This window comes from Convolutriloba macropyga, chromosome 5 (assembly GCF_964194025.1).
Source record: "Convolutriloba macropyga chromosome 5, txConMacr16.3, whole genome shotgun sequence".
In the NCBI taxonomy this organism is placed as follows: Eukaryota; Metazoa; Xenacoelomorpha; order Acoela; family Convolutidae; genus Convolutriloba; species Convolutriloba macropyga.
Window position 1 is genome coordinate 6,461,770 of NC_134472.1, and position 15,563 is coordinate 6,477,332.

The following is a 15,563-nucleotide window of genomic DNA, read 5'->3' on the forward strand; positions in this document are numbered from 1 at the left end:
GTATAGACATCAGATTGGCGATTCAAAATTATATTTCTCCTAAAGATAGAGTAGTAACGGCAGAAAGGACTAAATTTCTGTCCGTAATACAAGGTGTAGGGGAGTCAGACGACGACTTCCGAGCACGTCTTAGAGAAGAAGCACGCTGTTGTGACTTCGAAAAACTGAAAACGGCGGCCAACCCCGAAGAGGAGTTGGTAAAAATGAAGTTTATCTCAGGTTTGAGGGACCCTGAAGCAAAACAGACTACTAGACGGTATTAAAGCAAAACCAGCAATGTCGGATACTGAAATGACCAAGAGCTTACAGTTCAGAAGTCAAGCAATGGCTTTTGCCAATTCTTCATCAGCTAATAAGCCCTTTACTGTGAAAGAAGAGGTTGGATTCAACTTCAAAAAGTTTTTTCGAAAACCAAATGAAAAAATTACGGCTAATAAAAGCAACAACATGTGCTGTGCACTATGTGTGGAGATAAACCACACTCTGTCCAGCGCTAAGTAAAAAATGCAACACCTGTGAAAAGGTGGGACACTCTCAAAAATGTGTAGAAGCAAACATCAACCAAATTCAGGTAAGTACAAAATAACTTTTGCGAAGAATAAAATGTTTCTTCAGAGCACGCATCTCCAGCATCGGAGATGGGAATGTTTTATGCAAAAGAACAAACTTTTAGCATGTCTGTGACATGGGAATATATCTCAATAAATAACTGCAAAGTAAAAATGCAGGTAGACACAGGTGCAGATAGCACAGTGATATCATCAAAAATATGGACTGAGCTTGGTAAACCTCAGTTGGATGGTAAGAAAAGACCTCTCGAAGCTTATGATGGTCATCAATTAACGCTTCTGGGATCACTTACTTGTGACGTTGAGTGGAACGGAAGCAGGCTCACGCAAAAACAACTAGCAGTTGTGCAGTCTGATAAAGAATTTTGACTACTTAGTAGATACCTTCTACCCAAGCATGGTGTGAACAACATCACAGCTGAGCACCTACCTGCTGTGACGGGTTACAAAGCTCATGTGAATCTGATACCAGGAACACAGCCAATGTTCTGCAAAGCCAGAAAAATGCCTACCTCTTCAAGACAAGGTCACAGAGAAGCTGGAACAAATGGTCAGACAAGGCATCCTTGAACCGGTACAGCCAGGAGGAGTCACTAATGCATCTCCAGTGGTGTAGCAGAGAAAGAAGAGTGGAGAACTGAGACTTTGCGTGGACTTGAAAGTGCGCATCAATGGCAAGGTCATGGATGAGGACTACCCAATACCAGACATGGAGACAATCTTCCACAACCTACATGGGGCCTCATACTTTGGCAAAATTGACCTCTCAGATGCCTGCTATCAAATTGAACTGGACGAAGAAGCAAAAGATATATTGACAATCAACACATCTCAGGGACTGTTCAAGATGTGCCGACTACCTCAGGGATTGAAAAAACTCTTCTTTAATCTTCCAGAATCGCATCGAATCAACACTCAAAGGAATCGAAGGCGTTGTGATCTTTCAAGACGATGTATTGATGTATGGAAATACCAAGGAACAGTTCGACAAGAGAATGCTTGTAGTCAGGAGTCGACTACGTGAGAAAAATTTTACTATTAATGAGAAAAAATCTAACTCCAAACCAGTCGATAGCGTTAGCTTTTTTGGATACTCCCTTTCAAAAGAGAGAATAGCACCAGATCCCAAACATTTTAAAAAAATAAAAAATGCAAAAGCACCAACTAACAACAAACAACTCGAATCGTTTGTTGGGCTAGCTAATTTTTACTGAAGATTGATTCCTGATTTTGCAATAAAAATGCTACCCTTAAATAACATGAGAAAAAGCGGCTTCTCATGGGGCAAAATGCAACAAGCCTTTGAAGAAATAAAAAAAAGAACTGTGCTAACCCACTAGTAGAGCCATATAATCTACAAAAAGAAGCAACAGTTACTACTGACGCCTCTGAAAAAGCCATTGGCGGCGTTCTTTCGCAAGAAGGACATCGTCATATATGTATCAAGAAAATTGACTCCAGCGGAGCAAAACTACTCGAACATAGAGCGGGAAGAACTGGCAATTGTGTTTGTGGTCACAAGACTTAATCAATTCCTTCTTGGAAGACGATTTACTCTACAGACTCTCCAAAAGTCACTCAAATATCTCTTTGCACCATACGAGGAGATCCCGAAGACAGCATCAGCGAGAATCACAAGATGGGCAATAGCTCTAATGGGTTTTGACTATGAGTTGAGGTACAAACCAGGAGAGCAGATACCCCATGCAGATGCTTTGAGCAGAATGGATTTTGACGAAGACGAATCGGACAACGATCGAGTGTGCTTCGCAATCAATAACATCTACTTCACCCAGAGTGATTTGGTGACCTAAGCAGAAATCAAAACTGAACTTGGAACAAACAGACTTTTCCAGGAAATAATGAAACGAATCAAAAGCGGCAATTGGAAACAATGGTCAGAAGCGGAAAAAGGATTCGAATAACAGAAAGATGCAATTACTTTACATAATGGAATCATCTTCAGAGGTGCTGTTCCTTTCATTCCACCCAAACTACGACACTTATTTTTGGCATAAGCGCATGAGACACATCCCGGGAAAAATGCAACTGAGGCATCAGTCAGAATGATAGCATGGTGGCCTGGCAGTACCCAAGACGTTCAACACTTTGTTAGTAAATGTAAGAATTGTCAATTGAACAGGCCTAGCCTGGGAAAAACATTCTCTACGTGGCCAGAGGCCGACGTTTGGGAACGGCTCCACATGGACTGGGGATATGTTAAGGACCAAGGCAATATCTTAGTAATTTCTGACGCGGGTTTTGGTTGGATAGAAGCTTTCCCCGCGGGAAATAGAACATCAGAAACAGTTAAAATATATCTTAGTCAAATCCTTGCAGGATTCGGAATACCCAAACTTTTAGTATCTGATAATGGCCCTGAATTTGTAAGTGGTGACCTTAAACAGTGGTTTGAATCACTGGGAATTAAGAAAATGGAATCACCCGTCTATCATCCAAGAGCTAATGGACTAGCTGAAAGAGCAGTTCAGACAGTGAAGCGGGTACTTCAAGCGTGGAGTCCCAACCTTAAGGTGTCGTTTTTAGCATTCCTGTAAAGGGCACTGATGACACATCGCAACACTGCAAAGACGAGGGGCAAAACACCAGTTGAACTTTTGTTGGGACGCAAAGTGAGACTACCAGCACTAGCAGATTTCGACTTGTGCGAACCCATTCTATTCAAGGCCAACGAAAAGACAAAGACAGTTCCTCCTACCTTCATCATTAGGAAGGGCTTGAACACATCTTTCATGCAGCCTGAAAACTCAGCACGGACTATTCGCGACAACCAAATTGCGAGACTAGACGAGGACAATGTGAAAACTAAACCAGCAGTGGAGGAGACCATATCTCAATCAGAACAACAACTTCAGAACACAGATGTGGGACTTCACTTCAAGATGAAGCTTCTGCAGCCACATCATCTGCGGAGCACCAACAACCCGAAACCTCAGAGCCTTCACGAACATCAACAAGAAACAGAAAACAAGCCGAAAGATTTCGAGAACCTATACCCACAAACTTGCTTAAAAAAAGGAGGGAGGATGTGATGGTTTCAAAGAAACATCAAAAAAACTTAGAAGTTCTCTTTATTAGAGTTTCAAAGAACGAAAGAAGAACTTACCTGACGAACTTTATTGCTGTGTCGATAAGTAATGGCCACAAAACTAAACTCAATTCTAATTTTGTTTTGGCGCTATCATTATCTTATTGACCTATCAATCATATGTCAGAAGTAAATTCTCTCACCAACAGAAACCTGATTCTAACATCCACCGACCTCCAACTAATGAACTCGATTGTACCCAAGCCATATATGATTCTCATGAAATGTTGATGAAAATAGAAAATCACCTCCGCGATTCGGAGTTAAGATCTTTTCACATGCCAGTCATGTAAAATATTTTTAGCTAATCTAAATTTTCTCTGTATATTTTCGCATAGATAAGTACTATAAATACAAGCTAATTTTTGTATATTTTCAGTTCAAAATTTAATTTAAAATTCAACTTATTGAGTTCTTTGACCCGTGTTATCGACCACGACAGAAAGTAAACACTCTAAATTGAAATTTGAATTGGTAAACTACCTGCTTTTGTGTAGCAATTTTTAATAGCAACCCGATTTCCGTTTGTTGTGATTTTTACATGAGTTGTATGTAACCGAGTAGGATTTTAACTCCTATAAATTGTAGAAAGATGTTAGGAGTACTTGTGGCTCACGGCGAAAATCGGGCCATAAGTTCTTGTAGTTTTCCGTAAAAAGCAGTAAGGTCACTCTCGCGTGAAATTTTGGTGATAAAACGGCGGATGATGGATTTAAGTCTTGATGATGAATTTACAATACAAAAGATTCCTTTATGCTGTAGGCATGATCAAGTTGAACAGAATCAGGCGGAACTTAATTTACTGCTTCTTACGGAAAACGGACAAACTTATATCTAAACTTACTTCCATCTTCAAACTAGAAGTATGTGCTCCTGGCATCCTGTCTCCGTACGTACTTATGGCATATTTCTAATATTTGGAGGAGTTAAAATTCTATCCATTCACGAGTCATGTGAAATTAAAAATACTTGAAAATGTGGGCTGGTACTAAAATTACTGCTCAAAAATCGGCAGTTTATCATTTTAAGTTTAATATTGAGCGTTCATTTTTCACTGAGTATCTGGTAAGTTAGCAGCGAGGTTTATGTCAAAAATGAACATCTAGTTAAGGTCATTAGCGTTAGGTAAAAAAGTAGTGTAGAAAGTTTTTTCAAAATCTGGCCCAAATTTGGTAATACTTCATTTTGAATTTTACAAAATTGGAGGGGACTAACTTATATCTGGTGTTCGGCATACACCCGTTGCAAAAAGCAAGAGCTCAAGATACATTGATAATAAACTTCTTGTTTAAGTCATTTTTGATCAGCATAACTTTGACTCCTTCTTTTATTTCTTACATTGATTGGTGGAAAATTGTCCGATCAACTAATAAGAAATTCCAGATAAAGTTTTCAGTAAGTTGAGTCAGATGCAAAATGTGTTAACTTGATCTCAAATCTGCTTAAAGCACAATGCAAATGATTGCTTGCTTTGATGAATGCATGATCAAATTGATTTGGATTTCACGTGTGATGTAAACTGGCAAATTTTTAACTGGCTGTTCTACGTTAGTACATTCAATGTAATTTTTTATTACAAAAACTTTATTTTTTTTTCTAAAACCTGTGAAATTGGCATTTATGAGTAGATTAACATGGAAATCAATATAAGCGGACATCGGAGTTTTGATTATGCTCATCGAAAACAGCAGTTTGCCTTAAAAATTGGTCTTTGACAGTTTACTTTTTCAATTCAACACCTGTGTTAGCGTGATTGAAGGCAGGATGATGCTCGACTGTTAACATCGAGTTCAGTCGGCCGATTTTACAAATTGAAGAATAAATTGTTAGCCAACGACTATCGGCACGCAAAGTGGTACGGTAAGAACTTTGTTTTTTATTTCTGGGGATCATTTTCATTCAAGTTTTAGTTGAGTGTAGTTTTGAGTCGCATTAAAAGACGATGATTACGACTGACAAATGAGATTTGTTTCAGGAAGAGGATGCATTTGCAATGCATAGCAGACAACTACTGTCAGAAGAGAACGAAATGGAAGGAGGCAATGCAGAATACGGCGATGGTGAGGAACTTGACAAAGAAACACAAAAGATTCTGATGGAATACAGCTACTTGCCACCTCAACCAATATCTCAGCCATCAAATGCTCACTCTTAACCCCTTTTTTATTAACAGTTAAATTTAAATATTTGGAGTCAAATGTCTGTATTTTAATTTCCTGAGTGGTAAAGTAAAAAATAGTAGATGATTGCCGCAAAGCTGTACATTGAATTACACACTGATCAGTGACAAAAGAACGTTAGTGCTTTACCTTTTTTTTGCGAAGTAAAAACTCAGTTTTTGACGTAAGATTGCAAATTCTGCTGATATTTGAGAGAAATTTTTACCAGATCATTACATCACTAGTCCACTATGCCAGTGGTTTTGCTTACTAATGAATATAGACGCAAAATTTATTAATCTGATATCCTGTTTTAAAGTTGCTTCATGTAAAGTTTTAAAGTGAATTTTCATGCCAGAAAAAAAATCCAAAATAAGGGATCAGTTGATTTTATAAATAAATTTATAAGTGTATTGCATGCAACTAAGCTAGCGTCTGCGTTCGTGAAGTGTTCTTTTGTTTAATCAAAATAAGGAGCAATACTATTTAATTTATCTAGAAATCTTTAAAATTAGATTTCAATGTTAATTGCTCGCAAACAAAGTTCATTACGATTCAAAGAACTTGAATTGTATTCGAGCGCTGTCTGTTTTTTAGATCTGTTCACACATTTTTATGATTTTTGAAGTCAAATTGGAGTGTTGATTTTGGTCACGCCGAAACAGGAAGGGGTGCGAAAAAGCGAGTGGTTTTGCAGCGTGAAATTTTTCAGCTCTAATTTTGAAGTAGAGTGAGAAAAAGGTCTTTGAACAAAAATTCACTTTCTCGCTAGTGGTTTTTCGTTCACATGCGGCAATTTCACTTTGATTTTACTTTTTTTTCGTTTTTTTTGTTCGGATTCTTTTCTAATTGGTTTTCCCAATCCATTTTTAGTTCATTCTAGGTCTAGTTTTTTGTTGGAACCAAATCTACCTTTCTTGCTAGCGGTTTTGTGTTCACATGCGGCATTTTGACATTGATTTTGTTGTTTTTCAATTCTTTTTTCATCTGATTTTTTGAATTGGTTTTCCCAATTCACTCATAGTCCGTTCTATGTCTAGTCGATGAAAATTCTTTGAATTATTCGTCAGCACTTGTCTTGCTTTGTTTTCTTTAAGATCTTTTCATTCACACTTTTTCATGATAAATGAATCCAAATTGGAGTAGTGATTTTGGTTACGCCGAAACAGGAAGTGGAGCTAAAAAGTGAGTGGTTTTGTGGCTTGAAGTGTTTCCACTCTAAATTTAAAATGGAGTGAGAGAACGGTGCTTTTACAAAAATTGTTTTTTTTGTATGGTTTTTGTAGTTTTTTTCACATGCATTTGGACATCGATTTTCTGTTTTTAAATTTTTTTGATCTGATTTTTTTTGGAAATGGTTTTCCCCAATTCACCCATAATCCTTTCTAGGTCTAGTTTTTGTTTAGTCAATTAGAATTCTTTGAGTTGTACGTCAGGAGTTGTCCTGCAATGTCTTTTAATTGCTCTCAAACGAAGTTTGTTCATGTATTATATTGCAATTATATTAGTCCTGTGGTCTTTTTAAATGCGATTTTTTTGCTTGACTGATTTTTCGTCTGACCCGTCTAACTTTTTGTCCTCGAAAATGGGATAAATAGGTAAAGTTCAAGTGGCTGAGCAGCTCTCCTAAGCATTACGCCATAGTAGTCTAAGTATGCGATTCACCAAAACTGTTTTGAAGACAATTGCATGGTGTGAAGGGCAGTTCTTAATTTTCTTTAGTGTTTGAGCCGCCCGACACTCCCCCGTACGCCCTTCACCACCTGGCGATGTAGAGCCCCCTCTCGTTCAGTCCTTCCAACCCCACGCCCATCGCTTGACAAAAAAGCTTAGCGAAAAATTACTCAAAAAATTTTTTTTCCTTACGATGTGTTTGTGTTGAAAAAATGAGTTGTTTTCCTCTTAACTATTTGTTTGTTCTAATTATTAGACGTATTCTAAACTTAATTTTTTGCTGTTTCAAAACTCTCTGAAATTCGGGTTAGGAGCAAATAATTCTAGCTTTTTTTTTGTTGAATTGGTTTTGGCCGATCGTTATGTTTTGCGGAGGCTATTTGGCTCATTGTTCCAAGATTTCTTACGTTGCTTCTGAAAAATTTCAGAATCCCTTTGATTTTAGAAGTGAACGAGATGAACAGTAAACAAAAAGATAAATTTTTTCGGCCAAAATGCTCTAAAATTTAATTTCATAAAGATGAAAAATTGACACTATATTAAGAGTCCTATGAAAACTAATCCATCGGTAATGCTGTGGACTTTTTCGTTTTTATTAAGATGTGTCGACCTCTCAAAATAATTGAATCTTTAACTGAAGTGCACCTTAGCTGTTGCGAACAAAAGACTTCTGTTAGACATTGCGTGGTTTAATTAGATTTTAACTGGTATGAAATGAGTAATCGATATACACGGATAGCGAATATTAATGACATGATAGCGAATGGGTCAATGATGTTTAAATAGTTTTGTGCAAAATGTTCTGGCCCCTGTGTACTAAATGTAACCCACTTGACTTTGCCCTATAGTAGAAATGACAAAGAGGTTAATCGCATGCATCTTTGGTGAATTTTTTCTCTGACTTCATTATTAATCAAAAGTAGACTAGTGCTTTTATTCAAGAGCCAGAAGCGTGTAACAAAACTTTAATCAGACGTTAAATTTATGTTCTTCATAGAATTTTTTGTTTCAGAAGAATTGTTCTCTTTGGTTTCAAAAATTTTTTATAGCTAAATTACCCGAGATTTTTAAGAGTCTGACCATTCAGTTTTTTTTTCAGATCAGTTTGAGTTCTGAAGTTGTAAAGCCTGCTGTCTCGCAATGGGTAGCATCAAGAACCTCTATAAGAAGGTTCGACTGGCCAAGAAAATGAAACAGAACCGTCCCCTGCCTCAATGGGTGAGGATGAAAACGAACAACACCATTAGGTACAATGCAAAGAGGCGTCACTGGAGAAGAACCAAAATAAAGATATAAACAGGACCATAGTATCTCTGTCCAACTCTGAAATAGTCAAACAAGCAGAGGTTTTGCCACGACCTGAGAGGGACTCATTTTAAAAAAAGTTCTGAGACTGATAATTTTGCTCTGGCTCCTTATTTCGAATTTGTTGTTCCAAATGTCGGATCAATTCGTAATTGAAGATCAATTTTTGAATTGCCTTGTGAAATTTACGTCTCAGAATAAATCGGTTTTCCTGCTTTGCTCGGAGGATTAGAATAGTATTAGAAGCATCTTTTAATGACTGCAAAGATAGCTCACATGAGAATTAACTATCCAAACAAATGAAGTTTGCGTGCAAATTAGAGTCATGGCACCTTAACTACTTATGTTTTGAAAAATATGATCATTTGAAAGTAAATTAAAAGGAGACGAGGTAATGTGAGTTATCGCGATGATTGCGATTCCATATGGATCTATAGAAAATTGAATGATTGGCGAAAATTGAATGATTAAATTATCAAAATTTGCAGTGCCTTGTGTCTGAAAAAGGAAAGTTGTTTTAAACTGGTACGTTTAGTTGAGAAGTATTTTCAAAATTTATCACACCGCCTCCGCAGAATATATTTAGGTGAAGCTCCATATCTAGCCTCATGAAAATTGTATGATCGATAGTGAAAGAGCTACTTTTAATTACAGTTTTGGAAAAAATGAAAATGTCGAATGCCCCCTTCATTAAAGCTGATAAAGCTATTGGTTGAATTATCTTATATTCTTAAAACAACTATTACAGCTTTCTCTTCCTATAAACGATCTTTGTCGTGAAATATTTTAATACAAAATGAGAACATCATAATTGCTCATTTGACACATTTCTAAGATTAATTAATTTGGTCAACAAGAAAGGCAGCACTTGTAATGAGACAACATAGAGAGTTTGCAATGAGACGGCCAATAACGCAATGTTTTTCTGATTTTTTTTCATCGGAATGTTTTTTTGTGAAAAAATAGTGAACTTTAAAATTGTTAGTACTTTTTTATTTTATAGGAAATAATACAGAGGCTAGCTGTCTTCGTGACAAAAGGAAGAAAATTAGCTATTTGCAAAAACGTTTTTGAAAAAAGTGGCATAAACGATTTGAGGAGATGGATATTTATTTTTTGTTTATTAATTACTAGCAGAGTAATTTGCCCTTCTTAGGGTGAAAAAGGAAAATTACAGATTCTTCTAAAACTCATTCGGTTAATGGGATTTCATTTGAAGACGGATTTTCTTATAAAAGCGAAATTAGGGTCGGCCTTTTTGCAACCCATTTGTGGTTAAAGTTCTCAGCGTTTGTGATATTTCATTGTTGACAACAAACAAGGAGGTTCCATAATGTGCGTTTGCACATGATGTTCCGACCCGAGCTTATCAACATTCTTTACTTAATTGTCATTCAAATGACGATATAACAAAAATAGATATTTGAGTTTAAAACAATCGTTAAACAATCTAACCAATAAATGAATTACATAATGTCATGCCTCATTACAGGGCCAATGAGATCTGCCGTTAAAGAGACTACGAGAAGAAACAACCAACAAAATTAGCAAAAACAAAAATTTCACGACAAAAACTGAAAATCAAAAATTAAAAGCACCTAGTAACAACGTCAAAATGCAGTCAGATAAAACCTGAACTACACAATATTACTTTTTTCTAACTATACATTAGATGGAAAATTTTTTTTAATGAGACTAGGTAACAATTCGACAAAGAACGAATAATGAGTCAAAATACAAAAATTAATATTTTTTAAACCAAGAAATTTCAGAAATCTTGAAAAACATCAGCTTTTAACTAAATACACCTTGACAAATTACAAAAAAAGTTATTACGAAACCAAAAGGGCCTGTCTTTGGTTAGATTAAGCCATAGAAACGGACCAAAGATGGACAAAAACTCAAAAAATTACAAACGATTTGCGAAAACACAACTTATTGATACCATTAAAATGATTAGCTATTATCTGAATATGATGTACGTTCAATTCAATTGTTATTTCTACTATTTTAGCTGAAGAATTTAACTTTGAGATATTAACTAAGTTTACCTGGGCCACATGTGAAAACAATTGGGATCTGTTATTACGCGATTGTGTTGGAAGAAGTGGAAAAGAAACACAACAGTGCCCACTCAAAAACGTTTACAAAAACGCATATTGTCCAAAAACGCTAGTGACATGAACAAATAATATACGTTGATATGTTAGTTTTTGAAATGCAAGAAATTGGACGGGACATCTCAAGGATGAAAATAAGTTACAAATTGACGAAAAGAACAACAAAAACTGAAAACGTTGAAAAAAAATTGAAAATGTATATCATAAATTTTAGACTATACGCTATAAATTGAGTGCTTTGGGTAACACCATTCATTCAATCTTCAACTACAAGCTTATGCGACCGGTCAGCAATTTGCGGCTACCTAAAGAACAAAAAATCAGCAATTTCAAGAAAAAAATTGAGCGAGAAAAAAGTCAAAGGCATTAAAAAAGAACTTTTCAATAAATTTTTTCTAGTTTTACATGATTAATATTTTAACAGCAATGGGATTCTTTTTTTATCAATATAACTTCAAAAAAATGACCAAATATGAGCAAATGCATAAGAACCACGAAATTTTTGAGAAAACTCGTAGTACCAACGCCATAAAATTCAATAGCATCCAATGCAAGCCAGTAAATATGCTAAATTGATGGGAAAATAAGATTATTTGTCATTCATATTCATCAATAAACCACTACAGCACGTCATTGACTATGAAAACAACAATAAAGCTACTAGCTAAAACTAAAAATTTCAGTAGAAAAGTGCCTGAAGAAAGTGTCGAAGTAATTTAAATCATGAGCTGTTCTCTGAAAACTTTATCTATGATCCATCGAACGTTTTACTTAAACCAATGGGAACTATCAGTATTAGGATAATGTGATAAGATATCAAAAGGAACCAAAAAAAGAAAAAAAAGAGAAAAAGTGTCCAGAAATTAAAAAATTATAAAACCCGTGGCATTGAAGTCTTAAAACTATTAGGTAGAAGATAAAATCGGAAACCAGATTAATTTCTTATGCAGAAGAAAAAAAGGGGGGTCCACTCAATACTGAGACCGACTAACAGTTCACGAAAAAAAGTTTAAGATTGGTTAATGTTTAAAAAAAAAGAGAGAAATTATTTGGTAGGAATTAACAGCCACTAAATTCGATAGCTTTCAACGGAAGTCAATAAATACACTCCGATATGATCCGGTGAGAGGAAAAAATATCTGTCATGCATATTTAAACAATAAAGCATCACAATAAGTCTTATGACTATGAAAACAGCAATAACAACAGGAAAAATCCAAAAAATTCAGTAGAAAAAAGCAAGAAAATGACGGAGCCATTTAAAACATAAGCTTTTCTCTGAAAATTTCATCTATGAATCACTGAACTTGTTTTTATGTCAGTTGGAGCCATCAATGTTTGGGTAATGTGATAAGAGTTCAAAAGTAACCAATACTACGAAAATATATTAAAAAACCTAAAAAAAAATTGAAATCCTGTCAGTGAAGTCATCGAACCAATAGTCAAAGATAAATCCTCTCACCAGATTAATTTTGTTTGCAGTTTAAAAGGAGAGGCTCTTGCAACTACTGAGACTAACTAACAGGTCACGAAAAAAGTTAAAGATTGGTTAATGTTTAAAAAAAAGGTTCGAAAAATTATTTTTTGGATTTAACAGCCATTAAATTCGATAGCTTTCAACTGAAGTCAATAAATACGCTCAAATATAACCCGATGTGAGGACAATGTCATTCATAGGTCTGTCAATTATAGGTAATCAATAAGTCATCACAGTAACCTTTTGACTATGAAAACAACAGCAAAAGAGGCAAAAACCAAAAATTCTGTAGAAAATTGCGAGAAGAAAGTGTCGAAGCCCTTTAAGCCTTAAGCTTTTCTCTGAAAATTTTATCATTGATCCACTGGATGTAGTTTTAGGAGCTATCAATTTTTGGATAATGTGATATGAGTTCAAAAGTAACCAATAATACGAAAACAACCAAATTTAGAAAAAATTAGATCTTGAGTCATTCAAGTCATATATCCAATAGTTAGTAAATAAAACCGCTAACCAGATAAAATTTAGTTGCAATAGGAGGGAAGAGGGTTCTGTCATTACTGAGACTTACTTACAGTTCACGAAAGTAACTTTATGATTGGTTAATGTTCAATTAAAATTTAAAAATTATTTTTAAGTCTTAACAGCCAATAGCTGTCCACTCAAAGCACAAAATATGTTCACTTAATGCTCTTTACGGAACAGTTTGCACCTTTAGTCAATGAGTTCATAGGAACCCAAATAGTAAATCCTCAAAAAGAAAATCAAATTTTCATTTAAAATTACGAAAACTCAGTGTCGAAGCCAAAAAAAACATCAACAATTCGTTGAAAACGATTTTTTTTGTTCATTGGGCGTCATTTGACTGTAAATTGAGGTTAAAGGAACCTCGATATGAAAAGTTACTAGTCTCTAGGTAACTTAAAAAAAACAAAAAAAATTGAAAAACTTTCTAAAAATGAGCTCTCAATCAGAATTCGATTTTTTTTATAGTGAACTTCCCTATGAGACCAGAATTAGTCTTTTAACGCCTTCAGTCTATTTGGAACACACAATTGGTTCATTTTGTGGCATTAAATGTAAATTTGAAATACGATTTTTATAGAAAATTCTTAATTTGAATAAAAATTACACTAAAAGTGAACAAAATTATGCCAAATATCCCGTGTTCACACAAAAATTCAATCCTCGATAACTCCTCGAAAAAAAACGAAATTCAAAAAAATCTTTTTAAATTTGAATTCTACGCTGGAACAGCTTTTTAAGGATACCACTCACATTTCTCTACGATGAATTTAACGATCGGCCAAAATTGACTGAACAAAAAAAACCCATTTGAGTATATAGTTCCTCCCCCCACAAGTGGGTCGGAACAATAAAACTGTTTCAAAGTGATTCAAATTTAGAAAATATAACTATTATCTACTATTATCCGAGTTCCCTATTTTTGAGCAGGGCAAACGTTTAATACAGCAAGTCAATTTAACTGAAATGAAGGAAATCTTAGTTGATGTTAAAATGCACAAAAATGCCTCGCAATGTTAATTGTCAATTAATGAAACAAATCAAGTTTACAACAACCCAGATTGTTCATTAAGACAAATTAAGTCTCGAATGACATTCGAAAAATGCCAGATGAATTTAAGTGCTAGTTGTTTACATTATCCGTTAAAACAAGCAACGAAATGAAATTCATACATTGCTCATAATTTTTGGCGACTGTCATAACTTTTAACGTAGTAAATTTTGCGGTGAGAAATACTCATGCAAAGTGAGAAACTAAGGCACTTTTGTTCACAAAATCTGCTGAAAATTATTTGTGCATTGTCTCGGAGCCGGGTCAAATGTCACCTCCCAAATTCACCTAATTTCTACGAAGGTAATTTTTTGGGGCTTGTGGACGTAGATGTATTTTTTTCGGACAAAATTAATTTACTTAAAACTAAAAGACATGAGTCGTGAGCTTCACTTTTTTAGTTTCCTCCAATTGCAGCTCCTCTTTTACATCTTGTTTGAGGAAAAATCAATCTGGGGTGTACGTAAAGTGGCACATACTACAGAGCAGGTAGACATCTAACTATGAAATGGTTGACTTGTATCTCAATTGAGAACTAATTTTGGTTCACTGTTCTCTGGAATGCTTCATTTTATTCTGATCTGGCGCTTACGAGAATGATATTTTGCGCTTTTTAACATAGAACTGATAAGGCTCGTGGTTGCTTAATTTGTCAAAATAACTTCCAAAAGTTGACAATTTTCAGTTTTGTTATTCGGGTCTTTCCCAGTACCACCCCCCCCCCCAGCTTAGTGGGTATATAACGTACGTATAGCCCCACAATTATCGTAAAAATACCATAATGAGGAGCATTAATTTCGGGCCGATTTTTTTCGAGCCGACGGAAAAGATCAAACCTGACTACCCCTTCCCCCAGCTTTGTGGGGGTATATTATTTGTACCCCCTGACGCACGCGCCATAATTTTACATAATGATTTACTATGTAATGTCGTGCTCTGTAACTGGTGGGTGCATAAGATACTAGATGCTGCGGGGGGGGGGGGTGGCACAAACGGAAAAGATTTACTGACTCTAATAGCTGAGGGATATATTGGGAAAGAACCCAAATCTCGGAGCGCAATTTGATATCCGCTAGATGGCAATATGCAGAAAGACTGGCTTTTTCCCATTATAGCCCCCACACCCAGCTTAGTGGTCAGACAACGGATCTTTTCCGTTTGTGCCCCCCCCCCCCTCCCCAGTACGTTATGCGCCCCCCAGTTACAGAGCACGTGCCATTACATAGTAAATCACTATGTAAAAATATTGCACGTGCGTCTGGGGGGTGCAAATAATATGCGCCCACTAAGCTGGGGGGGGGGGGGGCACAAACGGAAAAGAAAATTATGGGCACAAACGGAAAAGAAAATTACCACAAATTATGGTAAGCATACCATAATGGGGGGCAATAATTTCGTGGTTGAATATAATGGAAATACCCGAAAGATCTAATAGAGCTAATCCAACTTATTAGTGCGTCCATTTGTTTGTCAACGTGTTCACAACAAACATACAATCCGAAAAAGCTCGTGCAATTAAACCGTGTAAGTTACTGTAGTTTTAAAATAATGAGCATTCATATAGCGTATAGTAT

The 15,563-nt window shown here is 35.7% G+C and overlaps 3 protein-coding genes across 4 annotated transcripts in view; 1 reads left to right on the top strand and 2 right to left on the bottom strand.

The window, feature by feature from the left end:
• The window catches only part of LOC142339695 (uncharacterized), a 424,533-nt gene extending 418,657 nt beyond the window's left edge, over positions 1-5,876 (top strand). Inside the window, exon 5 of the mRNA XM_075389916.1 lies at positions 5,654-5,876. Coding sequence (XP_075246031.1) covers positions 5,654-5,833 — 180 coding nt within the window. The 3' untranslated portion in view covers positions 5,834-5,876. The remainder of the gene's footprint in view (positions 1-5,653) is intronic.
• Positions 1-15,563, bottom strand: part of LOC142339090 (transmembrane protein 17B-like) — a 330,316-nt gene that overhangs the window by 159,939 nt on the left and 154,814 nt on the right. The window lies entirely within an intron of this gene.
• The window catches only part of LOC142339091 (ADP-ribosylation factor-like protein 8B), a 281,448-nt gene that overhangs the window by 136,629 nt on the left and 129,256 nt on the right, over positions 1-15,563 (bottom strand). The window contains exon 1 of one of the 2 annotated variants that reach the window (XM_075388807.1): positions 6,319-6,322. The exons of the other annotated variant lie outside the window; for it this stretch is intronic. The gene's annotated coding sequence lies outside the window, so the exon portion shown is untranslated. Of the gene's footprint in view, positions 1-6,318; positions 6,323-15,563 lie in introns of those variants that run through there. 2 annotated transcript variants of the gene reach the window in all.